This window comes from Hemibagrus wyckioides, linkage group LG23 (assembly GCF_019097595.1).
Source record: "Hemibagrus wyckioides isolate EC202008001 linkage group LG23, SWU_Hwy_1.0, whole genome shotgun sequence".
Classification (NCBI taxonomy): domain Eukaryota; kingdom Metazoa; phylum Chordata; class Actinopteri; order Siluriformes; family Bagridae; genus Hemibagrus; species Hemibagrus wyckioides.
In genome coordinates, this window is record NC_080732.1 from 13177457 (window position 1) to 13191426 (window position 13970).

Here is a 13970-nt window from a genome sequence, read left to right on the forward strand (position 1 = left end):
TGCTAGCCTGGTGTTATTCTTTACAGATGGGTGTATTATGCTAATAATGGCAACAGCCTCAGCTACTGTTCGATATATTCTTAGTACAAGCTTTCATCTGATGATACGTGATGCATCTGTATCCTGAAATGGCATAAACAAATAGCAGGGAGAATTCAAATTCGCTGCCAAATGAGTCGTTTCTTTGTGACCGTATTGAAGTGGAGAAAAACTCTCTGTACAACACACATTCAGCTGGAACTTTTAAGAATAGACATTGTCACAAAACAGCTTTGCAGAAATCTGCTTGCAGATTTAGATCCCTAATGAGCAAGCTGGAGATGCGAGGAGCGAGAAGAAAACTTCAATCACACAAAATCCTCTATGCAGGAACTTGAACCGTAAAGCCACATGTGACATAACATCTGTAAACAGGACGGATTTTTTGACCCAGGGTTCAGATCTTGGACCTCCCCTGACTTAGGAAGACGTGTTACAATACTGAGCTGCTTCATTTCACGTTGTTCATTTCATTTATCCAGCAAATGAGATCGTGCTAAGATTCAAAGCTGATGATGATCCAGATTTTTTTTTTTTTGTTTAATTGATTATTCAATTGTGGACAGAAAAAAAACAAACAAACAATAGCAATGCTTCAGGAGTAAGTTACTCACACGGCTTCAATTGACATACAAAATTGATCACTTCATTAAATCTTAACAACGTCTGTAGGAGCTGTCTAGTAATTAATTATCTGAGATGTTGCCTTGCCTCCAAAATGAAAATATCTAAAAAAAAAAAAAAAAAAAAAAAAGTAGGAATGGCAGACAGATGTCAGGTGGTTCAATGCAGCTTTTCAAAATAATGAATGCCACCATTAATATTCTCTTTTGCATTAAAGTAAGAGCTTATTTACTGACAAAAGTAAACCTGGGCATAAAGATATATCATCGATTAACAGTTTAGAAAGAATATGTACCAGATGTTTAGTTTGGGGTATTGAGATCAGTTCGGATTTCTGACATAACTAGCATGCTCCTGGTTTATTAGAGAAGTTATTCTCGGATTTATCAAGACATCATTTGAAGGATATTCCCTGAAGCCTCAGCAATCCTGAGCAGCAGGTGAGTCAAACAATGCCAGTGAGATTGTGTCTGGATGAAGCAGGGCCGTTCCTGATACAATCCCTGCAACCTTTGTTTTGTTTTTTTGTCTCACTCAGGCATTTAAACCAGGATAAAATTTTCTCTCCGTGGCATTTATTTGTTCAGGAAAATTTTTAATTTCCTTTTTTAAAATGATATAAACCTTCATATAAACCACCACGTATTCATATTGTTCTTCTTTTTCTTCTGAGTTCAATTTCAATTATGTGTTAATAATATATTTTTAACATTTAATATTTTGACATATTTTTGTTATTAAATGTAGTTAATATTTTATATTTAATATTTTATTTTTAACATGAGTTAATACTTTATTTTTTATTTTTTAATTTTAGATGATTCGATTAATTACATTGTTAGATTTGAACGCTCGAGTTACGGATAAATCAATGTACGCAATGTTCTTTTTTTTTAATTTTAATTAAAATGATAATTACAATATAAAGATTTGCAGTGAAGGGTGTGAGGATTATTCATTGTTTCTCCTCTGCTTTTTCTTCTTCTTATTCTTGCTGGTTTTTTATTTCTTCCAGGGTTTCCTGAAAGAGAAGTTCAGAAGAAAATGACTTTTGAGCTTTTTATCTTTATTCCTTATTCCTTTTTAAATCAATCAATCAATCAATCCCTGTGTATACTGTGATGTGATGATCCATGTAAAATATGAATCAATATCAGCACATGTCAAGTTTTTAATTAAAGATCCTCACCAGCTTCTCTTGCCTTTAGGAGAGCATCCATTTCATTCACCTACAATGACACACACACAAACACACACAGGAGGTGTGAGGGATTAGTGGGTGGGGTTTAGTTTCCAAAAGGCCAAAGCTAATTCATCATTTCACCGTCAAAGATATTTCTGAGTCAGATATGAAACACTTGGTATGTTACTTGAGTATGTGTGTGTGTGTGTGTGTGTGTGTGTTAATGTGCTTACCTGCTCTGTCTTCTGACTAAGTTCAGTCTATCTCTCAGCTCTTGTCTGCGCTCGTCCCACATCCTGCTTCTTGCGTGGCTCAGCCTCACGCTGCCTTGGGGATTTGAAGTGCACGATGGTGCTGTAACATAACAGAGACACTACTCTTAGAGTCCTTAACTAAACCATGCTGTTAGACGGGATGCCTTCGCCAGCAAATTTACACCCTGATGCTTATTTAAACACTGAGACATAATAGAATAAATCTATTTCAACAGTATAAGGAGTTCAGTAAACAATAAAAGAGAGGCCATGGGGCAGTTCATTTCTCTCTGAGGGCCACATTTGACTCTGGGGCTGAACTTTTGACATCTCTGCTACAATATATATATATAATTTGTAGATTATTGCCGAAAAACATTTTAAACTGATTATTGCCTCATGATCACGCTGAGATTTCTCAAGTTCTCTGTCCTCAGCATGGTTATTATTTCTCTGTAAGATAACAGCTATTACTGAGACTAGACAGTATGACTCATTTAAATTCTATATATGGCTACAGAGATGCACTTCAAACAGTGAATAGCAGGCTGGTGGGACAAAAAACAACCACTAAAAATACAATCCATAGTTTATACTGTAGACCTAAAGCTAGATATAATCTATGAACCTTGAAACAGCTGCTTTTTTTAAGCTAAAGGGGCTATATTTTGACGTTTTTTTTATTTGTAACAAACTGTGAATTTTGTGTTACTTCAGTAGCAAAAGTTGATTCCTTGTTTTTACAAGTCATTCAAATTCACTATCAGACTATATCTGTTTATTTGAACAACTTTGTGTGTTTTTGGCTCATTCCTCGATCCTACTGGGGGAAGGAATCAATGATAGGTGTAGAATTTGGAACCAAATGAATAATGTATAATTACGAGTACATATCCATCCAGTCATCTCCAGAATCATTGGAAATGACAAGCTCCATGGCATTGATGACGGGTAAAAAGCTAAAGCTAAGGCTTTGAAAGCTGACCTGCTCTGTTTGAGCTGAGTGTACGGACAAGATGATACAAAGGTTAATGTAAATTGTGAGAAACTGTTAACCGAAGTGAAAATAGACCAACATGTTGATGAATGTTTGAATAAAAAAATGTCAACTTAGAATTAATTAAAAAATAAATCTTAAACAGCATGGGTGATCAAATGTTAATCATAGTGATTTATAGCCAAGTTGTTCAGCGTGGATGTTTCCTTGAGCGTATAAGCAACTTTGATTTTTAAACAGGACCAAAGAAATATCTCTGTTTATGATACATTACAATACCCATGAAGGTTTTAATAATTTCAGGCGAGACTTGAACGTTTTCGCAAATTATTCTGTTTGCCGAGTCTGAATCAGAAAGAAATGGATACTTTTGGTTTTCATTTAGTTTCAACCTTAAGAAAGAGTACACAAACCCACCCCAAGAATATGGAGCTAGCTATATTGTGTATATATTAAATATATTAAATTTATCTACTTGCACCTATATTTTCATATTTTACGCCTATTTTCATATTTTATTTTTTATCTATATTATATTCTTATTTACACCTATATTTTCATATTTTTATTTATCTATATTATATTTTATTTTACTTTGTTTTCTATTTTCTATTTTTAAGATACTTTTAAGATACTCTAGTTTTATTTTTTATCTTTATTTTTTCTCAATACTTTTTATAAATGTTTACATGCCGGACAGTCTTGAAAAAACATTTCACTGCATGTCATACTGTGTATGTATATGTATGTGACTAATAAAATTTGAATTGAATTGAATTGAATTAAATGAATGATTCGATATTTATATAAATAGTACATTTAAACATTCTGTGTATCACATCATCCTTTTTTAATTCTTGTTTGTTGGTTCAAAGATCCAGAACGTTACATTTCTACATTACAGTGCTGTGGTTCTGACCTTTTATACAGTTTGTTCATCAATGTCATCCACAACCCAAAATTCACTTTGTGCTATTGGGTTGATCCAGAACCAAAAATGGTCACTGCTTTGGAACACCACTAGAGCCTTTTTGAAAGTGACTGGGCAATTTATTTTTACTTTGGAGTTCTACATTTGGCAAAGCGGTGCAGCAGGAAGTTAACACAGTGTCATGGCCCCTGGTTTGATCCTGTGTGGAGTTTTTGTTTATGTACCCTTCATGTCTGTATGGGTTTCTTCCAGATTTTCAGGTTTTCATGCACCTTCCAAAATTATGCCCATACTTGGATTTGGATCTCTAAATTGCCCCCAGATGTGAATGATGGCCTGCCATCCCATCCCGAGTGTATTCCAGACCAAATGTTCCCAGGAAAGATCTGGATAAACAAATGAAAGCTCTGAATGAATGAATGAATGAAAGGTTATTATATTTAATATTCTCTCACATAGTCTTATGCTAACTAATGAATGGCTCACCCTGCATCTGGATTCTGAGATGCTTTTCTTCTTACCATGGTTGTAAAGAGTGGTTATTTGAGCTGTTGTAGCCTTCAAGTCAAGAAAGATTTATTGTCATTTCAACCATACACAGTTGACACAGTACACATTGAAACGAAACAACAATACTTCACGACCATGGTGCTAAATAAAACAACAAAGCGCTACAGATAGACCTCAAACCAGTCTGTAGCCTCATCAGGAAGGCTTTTCCACCCACTTTGCAGATTCAAGTGATTGTGGTGCATTAAAATTCCAGCAGATCAGCAGTTTCTGAACTACTCGAACCAGCCTGTCTGGCACCAACAGCCATGCCACAGTCAAATTCACAGAAGCTCTTGACCTGTATCTGCATGAATGTATGCTTTGCACTAATGCCACATTATTGGCTGTTGGATAATTACATGAATGAGTGTCTAGTGAGCTTACATAACTGTGTGAAATATCACAGCCTGGAAACATTAGTCTGTTTTGCCAACATGAAAAAAAACCCCAAAGGACAAGCAAAGGACGAAGGCTGAAGGTTATCAAGCACAACACAAAACACACTCATTCTGTTTTATATGATGGCTGAAGTATTTTGCTTGCACTGACCTTGCTAAAAGTTAAACAACAAAACTGCTTCCTACTGAGCATGTGCAGAATTTCTTATCACCTGACCTGCTGGTTTAGGTGGTTTGGTTACAGGAACAGTGTACACTTTGCTTCAATTCCTAACGTATCATTAGAATAGTGCGGATAACGGCTTTTCTACTTTCTATATTTGTTTTTATATAATATATTAAAAGTTATATTGCTTCAAATAGTCAAATTTGTAGCTAAATGATATATAGAAAAAGTAAAAACATATGTGATGAATGCAGCAGTGAATAAGCAATTGAACATACAGGATAAGTGAGAATAATAAAGCAGAATCAACATGGCTGCATATGGTTCAAGTGCTCAGTACGGTAAGTTGCAAGTTCCTTACAGTAGATGATTTAAGTCTGTGATTTTTTATTTTATTTTTTTTTATGTATGTTTTGGTATATAGTTTTAGCTATAAATAAATGGGATTCAGGTATTTTATGTTACAGTTGTAATTGTATATGATAATCTAAAATATTTTTTGTGAAGACACCCTATTGGCTATATTTAGAGATTCAATCCAAAAGTTATGGTCAATATTTAAATGGGAAGATTTATGTGTATTCAGCCAGGCATGCACATGCTAAATGCTTAGCTGACTTCTCCAAGCTTAACAGATTCTACTTAAATAGAAATAACTGCGCATGTTTTTTTGTTTTATTTTAAATAACCTGTAGACCAAGGATGTCTTTTTTTTTATTTTTTTTATTTTGTTTTATCTATAAAGGGTCAGTGTACATGCAGGTTTTTAATTCAACAAAGCACACACTATACCAGAGTCTAGATGGAATCAGGTGTGGCTGTAGACCACCGATTTTATACACACACACTTGACTATAAGCTCTACAAAAATCAGGGATAGAATATGCAGACTGAACAAAGAAACTGTAGTCTGTAGACTGAAATCTCTGAGGTTTAACTCTAAATATAGTTCTAAGAGGTGAAAGTGATTTCACTGTCTGCTCTATCAGGTGTGCAGTTTATATCTGAGTTCAGGATTTTGCTGCTTGGGAATAAAGGAGCTGGAAAAACGTCTCTAGCAAACACGATACTGTGCAGACAGACCACATCACCAAAGAGTACTGCTCAGTGCACAAAGATCCGTGGAGTCGCAGCTGGAAGACTGGTCACTCTGGTTGACAGTCCTGGCTGGTGGAAGAACTTCCTTGTGAATGAGACTCCTGAGTTTCAAAAACAGGAGCTTGTGCTAAGTATGGCTCATTGTCCACCAGGACCCCATGCTGTTCTTCTGGTCATACGTGTGGATGCCTTATACACAGAGAAAAACAGTAGAGCAGCGCAGCAGCACCTAGAACTTCTTGGGAAAGACATCTGGAAGCACACAATAGTTGTGTTCACTTACGGTGATCGTCTTCAAGACCAAACAGTTGAGCAGCACATTGAAAGTGAAGGAGAAGCGGTGTTACAAAGGCTTGTTGGAAAATGTGGGAACCGGTATCACATTGTCAACATTGACAGATACAGTGGGACTCAGGTGAAGGAACTGCTTGAGATGATCGAGGATATGGTGTCTGGAAATGGTGGCTCCGGTTACGCAATGGATCAAACGTGTCTGTATGAAGTCAAAGAGTTGAGGAGGGTGACAGAGGAGAAAGCAAACAAGAGGAGGAGGATGGTACAGGAGCAAAGGGATGTGCCTAAAGGTGAGATCTCAAAACAGTTTGTTCAGAGCTAATGTTTTGAAATGTCTTGTAATATATAACATGTTTTTATCTACCAGGCCATAACTGCTCCTTGTCCAACATAAGAATGGTGTTGCTAGGCTATCGGAGATCTGGAAAAACTTCAATCAGGAATAATATCTTTGGAAGAGAGAACATTGGCTTGAAGAGAACTTCACAAAGTGCGAAGACTCAGAGTGAGGTTGCTGGAAATGTCATCACTGTCATAGACACACCAGGCTGGTGGAAGACTCTGGCGGTAAGAGACACTGCAGAACTGGACAAGCAAGAAATATTACATAGCATTTGTTTGTGCCCCCCAGGACCACATGCTCTACTCTTGGCTCTACGCTTAGATATGCCATTCAGAGATGAAGAGATGAAATCACTGGAGGAACACATGGGTCTTCTTGGTGAGACAGCTTGGAAACACACTATTCTTCTCTTCACTCATGGAGATTTGCTTGGTGACCTGACTGTTGAACAGTACATTGAGAGCGAAGGGAAGGACCTGAAGTTGCTCGTTGCAAAATGTAGAAACCGGTATCACGTTCTCAATAACGAGAATTTGCTTGACGGTGGTCAGGTCACGGAGCTGTTTAAGAAGGTCGAGGAGATGGTGGCAAAAAATGAAGGCCTTTATTATGAAATGCACCCGAGGACTTATAAGGAAGTGAGGCGGAAATGGAGATTAATGGAAAAAAAATCCAAGATGAGGCTGAAGGTGAAGCCTAGAAGGTCGATAAACTCAGTGAAAGGTATATTCATTTAATATACACATTGATCGATTACTATATATACAAATATCAAACGGCAAGACAAACTTTGGGTTATTGTTATTATATGGAATATTATTTAGTGTTAAATCTATAATGAACTAAGAAACTACACTGACCTAGTAGTTCCTCAGGAGCTCTTGGTTGCACAATTCCACGTGACTATAAACTGTTGTAGAAAGAACATTATTTACAACATTTTCTCTCGAGGTTTCTTCCTCTTATCATCTTAAGGAGTTTTTCCTTGCCACCATCGCCTCAGGCTTGCTCATTAGGCATAAATATTAGGGATAAATAGTAATTTATTTTCTATTCTTCTGTAAAGCTGCTTCGAGGCAATGTCCATTGTTTAAAGCGCTTTACAAATACATTGCATTGAATATATCTGTGCATTAGGTGTGTATGGCAATGCCATTAACTGTATTTGGAGTTGTTTAATGATCCACATAATTTAAAGCTAAAGTGGGTGTAGCCTAAATTATGTGGGTGTGGCTTTTTGTTTGTTTTTAATTGACTTTAAATGTTATCATTATGTCCCCGGACTGTTTTATTAATTTCTGTACTTGCTTGCGATATATTCTAATAAATTTAGTTGGGTACTGTTTCCCAAAACATTAATAAATTAGTAGTCTATTTTAAACCAGTGCAATCCTGACCAGGAAGCAACTAAGGACAGAGTAAATGCATCTTTCTTTGTCCCACTTGTGCCAGCATGAAAGTAAAAAAGCTTCCACTTGCGGTGACCCTTTGCTGTGTTCCAGATGCACACACAAAAAAGGCATTTGTATATGTTTAGAACACTTTATCTGTTTAATATGAATAATAGTATTCATATTTGGTTACATCCCTAGTGTGTATTATGTTTGTTTGTTAACTAGTCCATATCGATGTGTTCTGGTAGGTGCTGGACAATACCTGACTGAGCTTAGCCTCGTTCTATTGGGGTATGGTGAAGCCGGGAAAACATCAGCAAGTAACACCATCCTAGGCACAACGGATTTTGGATTCAAAAGAACTTCCTTGTGTGTAAAGAGAAAAGGAGAGGTAGAAGGAAGACTACTCACTGTCATAGACACACCAGGATGGTGGAAACGTCTTCCAGTAGAAGAAATGCCACAATTTATCAAACAGGAAATTCTACAGAGTGTCTCCCTCATCCCTCCGTGCCCAGTCAGTTTCTTACTGGTCATCCGTCTGGACAGTTCTTTTCAAGAGGAAGAGAAAAGAGCTGTAAAGGATCACATGGACCTTTTCGGAGACATGGTCTGGAAGCAGACCATAGTTCTTTTCACTTGTGGAGACTGGTTAGGGGACAGAACCATTGAGCTGTACATTGAGAGTGAAGGTGAGGCACTGAAGTGGATTCTTGGAAAATGTGGGAATAGGTATCACATTCTCAGCAACAAGAACCAGAGAAGTAGTGCTCAGGTCACTGAACTGTTAAAGAAGATTGAAGAACTGGTGGCTGAAAACAAAGCATGTCGTTCAGCGGGCATGTGGGATTTGAAGGAGAAGACAGAGAAGAGGACGGAGAATGTGCAATCCAAAGAGAGAGGACTACAGAGACAGACTGAGGATTTTGACTCAGATGATGATGTATTTACTATTGACATGAAGTACAACATATTTAAAAAATTATAAGTGTAACTCTAAAGTAGGAATAATGAAAAGATGAACACACAGACTTCCCAATGTATTAAATATGTAATTTCTTTTATTACATGGCTAGGACAGCAGTATTGCCTTCATTTAGCAAACTTAATTTATCTGGTAAATAGATACACTATATTGCCAAAAGTTTTGGGACGTCTGCCTTTACATGCACATGAATGTAATATGGAGTTGGCCCGCCCTTTGCAGCTGTAACAGCTTCAACTCTTCTGGGAAGGCTTTCCACAAGGTTTAGGAGTGTGTTTATAGGAACTTTTGACCATTCCTCTAGAAGTACATTTGTGAGGTCAGGCACTGATGTTGGACGAGAAGGTCTGGCTCACAGTCTCTGCTCTAATTCATCCCAAAGGTGTTCTATCATGTTGAGGTCAGGACTATGTGCAGGCCAGTCAAGTTCCTCCACACCAAACTCGCTCATCCAGGTCTTTATGGACCTTACTTTGTGCACTGGTGTGCAGTCATGTTGGAACAGGAAGGGGTCATCCCCAAACTGTTCCCACAAAGCATGAAATTGTCCAAAATGTCTTGGTATGCTGAAGCATTAAGAGTTCTTTTCACTGAAACTTAGGGGCCAAACCCAACCCCTGAAATACAACACCTGAATTCAATGATTTGGAGGGGTGTCCCAAAACTTTTGGCAATATAGTGTATGACTAATACAAACACTAAGGCAAAGATTGTATCCTTCACCCAGTCCATGGGGCTTAGATCAAAAACTTTCTTGTGTTCAGTTTTCTCTGCTATTTTAACTCACTGCTCTAAGAAACTGGTAACTTTTATTGCCACACCATTGCTATTTCATTAACTTTTTACTAATTACGATAAATCTGAGATACTCCAATGTTTTTCTTTTTATGTATTTATTCATTTTAGTGGTACATACTCGCTGTAGTCTTTAAATGTAACACACCATTAAAACAAAAATAAGGTTCTATTTTTCACCTATAGATAATGACTTTTATTTTTATTTGAAAAAGGTTGGTTAATAGCTCTTTTTTTTTTTTTACCATGCTTAGTATTTGGCATAGACATTATGAAAAAACTAGGAAACATAAATGGTTTTGCCTGTTTATCTTTTAGCATGCTCCTATGGAAACACAAGAGTTTTATGCCTATACCAACACTAACCCTCTAAATTTTTAACCTAAATTTTAATTAAATGAATGAATTAATTCATAATTGAACACATTTTATCATACACTACACATAATACGTCTCTAACAGTACTTCTGATGCAGCTTTAAATACTCTAATCCAGTGAAAGATCTTCACTCACTAGGCTTCGCTTGAAATTCCTAAATAAGCCATAGACTTGTATGGTGCTAGTAAGGACTTCTTAGTGGCTAGTATGGTGATCTAGGGTGTCCGAACCTTTACTAGTAGTGTATTCTTTGTCAAAGAGTTAAGCATATCTAAACAACTATGTTTATTTATCATTCATTCACTCTATCCTGGTCAGGATCATGATGAATCTGTGTGCAGTAATAATTCCTATTAAAGATACAAAGCTGAAAAAACAGGCAGATTTCTGAAAACCAAGAAAACATTTCTGCTTGATTGATTCGAATATTTATTTTTCTCTCTCCCGCTCAATAGGAAACTTTCTTGCTTTCTTTCTTCTTTTCTTTCTTGCCTTAGATAGCATGTCAGGCCAAGACACACAATTCTATAAAAAGAGCACTAATCTTGCGAGAAAGCTTTTGAATGTACCTTTTATGACCTTGCAGAAAAAAATAAAATCTTTGACGGCAGAAACATTATATCTTGGCTATCTTGCTGCTGAATGGAAAAGTGTTGCTACACTACTTCTTTGACACCAAACAAAACTCAAACAGTAAGGCAACAACAGAAGCACACTGAGGGATTTTATGTAATGATAAATAATGGCACTTGAACAATAATAGTAAAAGAAGCAAAAAGGAGGCTCCATTTGTGACTTTTGTGGGCTGCTCTTTTGTGCTAGAGAATAGGATTTGTGCATTTAGCTTCACCTCTCGAAACCTTTTTTTTTTTTTTTTTTTAAAAGCAACCCTTAGCCAGGAGAAAATTCACCAAATCTCTCACTAAAATGGTCTATACAGACACCGATGGTGCATGCTTAAGGAAGGAGTGAAAAGCAACACCCTGAGTATATTTTTTCTTTATGTAATAAAATTAGCTTGGCATGGTCACAACGAAATGTCGCAGCTTAGATTGACTTACTTTGTGTGATTCTTCAAACGGCTACAATTTATATAGATATGATAAGGACTTGTGGAAATTTGCAATTGGATGATCATGGCATTGTAGTTCAAAAGATTAGATCACCTTCCATCTATCTGTGTACTTGCGCAAACAAGCAACTCCTTCCACTCTTGTGAGAATCTGTCTGCGTGGAGTTATAGAAGCATAGAGACTTAAAAACACAGCCACTACACGATTCTCAAGTGGCTCACATTCTGTGTGCTGGAATAAAGAGAAAACCTTTAGAGAGTGGGTAATGACATGTTTGGTATTAGTGGAGAATCTGTCTCGTCTATCAGTTTAAACTGTGATCATTGATAGGGTGGTGTGATACTTGCTGTTATTAGTCTTTATTTCTTGTCTGTTATACACTGTAATGCTCCAGCTCCTGCTTCCCACCTTCAGGCCATTTAAAAATGACTTTTTCAGACTATCTAGTTTACACTGTCTCATGTACTTAATTTTCTTTACTGATATTGTGTTGGTTCTGTCTTATTAGTCTCTTGCCCATTACTTCAGGTGGTCCATGCCTAGCTCTTATGTAATTGCATTCTTTATTAGATGTTCCGTGGTACTCTTGTATATTTTGTCTATATTCTCTTGTAGAGTTCTTTTAAACACGCTACTGATTATTCATTGTATGTCCAAATGAAGTGGTTGCATATTGTAATCTCTTTGTTTCGTTGTATCCTCTTATCTCTATATCTGTGTTCTATAATATCTTGTTTTTTTCTTGCTTCTCTTTATCCTTTAGTTATTAATATTCTCCACCTTCTTGTTTTGGTAGGGTCTTGTGTCTGGTTTTATTTCTGAGGTAGTGTTGGTTGTTCAACTGTTTTACGTATATGTTTTAACCAGCACTGTATTTAAGAGAACTTATGTAGGTTTTCCAAAGCAACAGCAAAATTATGATAATAAATTATTTCATTTTTTAAAATTAATTAATTAATTAATTTATTTATTTTTATTTATTTATTTATTTTTTACTGTTTACTGCTTAAAATAAGATGATATATTGATAATGATCATTTATAATAATTAGAATAATGATATATTTAGATATACTGCATACAGATGGGTGATATTTAAAGGAAAAAAATTTATATGGCTCTCTTTGGTATGCATTAGATTTACATTTATCCAGAGCGACTTACAGAGTGCTTTAAAGTCTCTATTAATAAATACATTGATACTGGTTCACAAGGCCATGGATTAAAAATTCCATCATTATAAAAACTCTGTTAGGGAGGTAATATAGCAAGAAAAGCACACAGACAAGAGGTTTGTGGGGGGTTTTTTAGGTTTGAAGTGCTAGGAAAAGGTAGGTGGTTTGAGGACAGCCACTGACTCAGCTATTCGGACATCTTGGGGAAATTCAGCTTCTGAGAAGTAGGTCCAGTTAAGCAGCACTAGAATATTGGAGAGAGTGTGGTGCAGTGTGGAGTGTAAAAAGTGTGGCTAGTCCTAAGATGCTAAATGTCTAGGTTAATGTGTATGAAAACACCACATGCTTTGGTCATCACAGTAACCAGATAGAAATGGATGATTTTGGATTTCGTTATACAGAACTATTTTAAAGAGAACTTGTCCCAAAAATTCCCAGGCCCCTAAACTGGACTTCAGTCCTTTACAGGGCATCATACACATGCATATTCACCTAGGAAGATCTACTAGCATGATCTGGGGTTAAAAACCATGTAGACATGTTGTGAAGCTCTGCACAGACAGTTGCTCAAGGTCAGGATCAAACCCAGACTGTTAAGCTCCAAGGCAGCAGTGCTACCCGCTGAACCACTGTGTTGCCCAGTCAGGTTTGTTTTCACTAAAAATAAACCTATAGGAGCAGGACCTTTTAAGTGGTTCATTGGTAAACATGATGAGTTTAGAGGCTTGTGTTGTGCTCTTGGGATTTTTGTGTTAGAGAGCAAAAGACTGTGATTTTAAATACAAGAGAGACAATTTCCCCTTAAGGAAGGGGAATGAAAGGCTTACAAAATGACTAGACTTAACAGGCTGACTTAATATTATGTATGATTCTTAAATCGTTGAATTCTTCCACCTTGGACCATGTGTTTCTGGAATAGACCTGGACACTGCAACCTTGTCAAATAGCAACAAACGTTGTGTTCCTAGAATAGGCCTGGACACTGCAACCTTGTCCAATGGCAACAAAATATATAGATATATTAGATGTAGTTCATTTTGAGTCCCCAGAAACACAAATCGTAAAATATATTTATGTGTAAGAATCAGTGAAGTGTTCATCTTCAAGCCCTTGTTCTGGATACTATTCATCTTGGTTGCTTGATTGATTAATGTAGGCAGGCATGTTAAATTTTTTAGTTGCCCACCACAGTTTTAGACAGATGCCCCAGAGCTATCAGGATGAAGACAGTTTAGCAGTATTGGTGTTTTAAAGTGCTCCTATAAATAACTCCTACAAAAGATTTGCTGCT

At 36.5% G+C, this 13970-nt stretch overlaps 1 protein-coding gene across 2 annotated transcripts; it reads left to right on the forward strand.

Moving 5' to 3' along the window:
* The first annotated feature begins 5203 nt into the window (after positions 1-5203).
* LOC131344036 (GTPase IMAP family member 8) lies at positions 5204-12407 on the forward strand. 2 transcript variants are annotated; one of them, XM_058375962.1, is made up of 4 exons: positions 5204-5485; positions 6134-6826; positions 6904-7602; positions 8522-12407. In XM_058375962.1, the coding sequence occupies exons 1-4, from the start codon at positions 5455-5457 to the stop codon at positions 9259-9261; spliced, it is 2163 nt and encodes a 720-aa protein (XP_058231945.1). In that variant the 5' UTR covers positions 5204-5454; the 3' UTR covers positions 9262-12407. The 2 variants fall into 2 exon arrangements, with proteins under 2 accessions (XP_058231945.1, XP_058231946.1); XM_058375963.1 differs by having other exon boundaries at positions 6904-7257.
* Positions 12408-13970: the final 1563 nt, after the last annotated feature.

What these genes read in the sequence shown, in the direction of transcription:
- LOC131344036 (XM_058375962.1), top strand. Translation starts at nt 5,455, where the DNA reads ATGGCTGCATATGGTTCAAGTGCTCAGTACG. An exon ending in GCAAAGGGATGTGCCTAAAG is followed by an intron (nt 6,827 to 6,903) that starts GTGAGATCTCAA and finishes TTTATCTACCAG; the next exon opens with GCCATAACTGCTCCTTGTCC. An exon ending in GTCGATAAACTCAGTGAAAG is followed by an intron (nt 7,603 to 8,521) that starts GTATATTCATTT and finishes GTGTTCTGGTAG; the next exon opens with GTGCTGGACAATACCTGACT.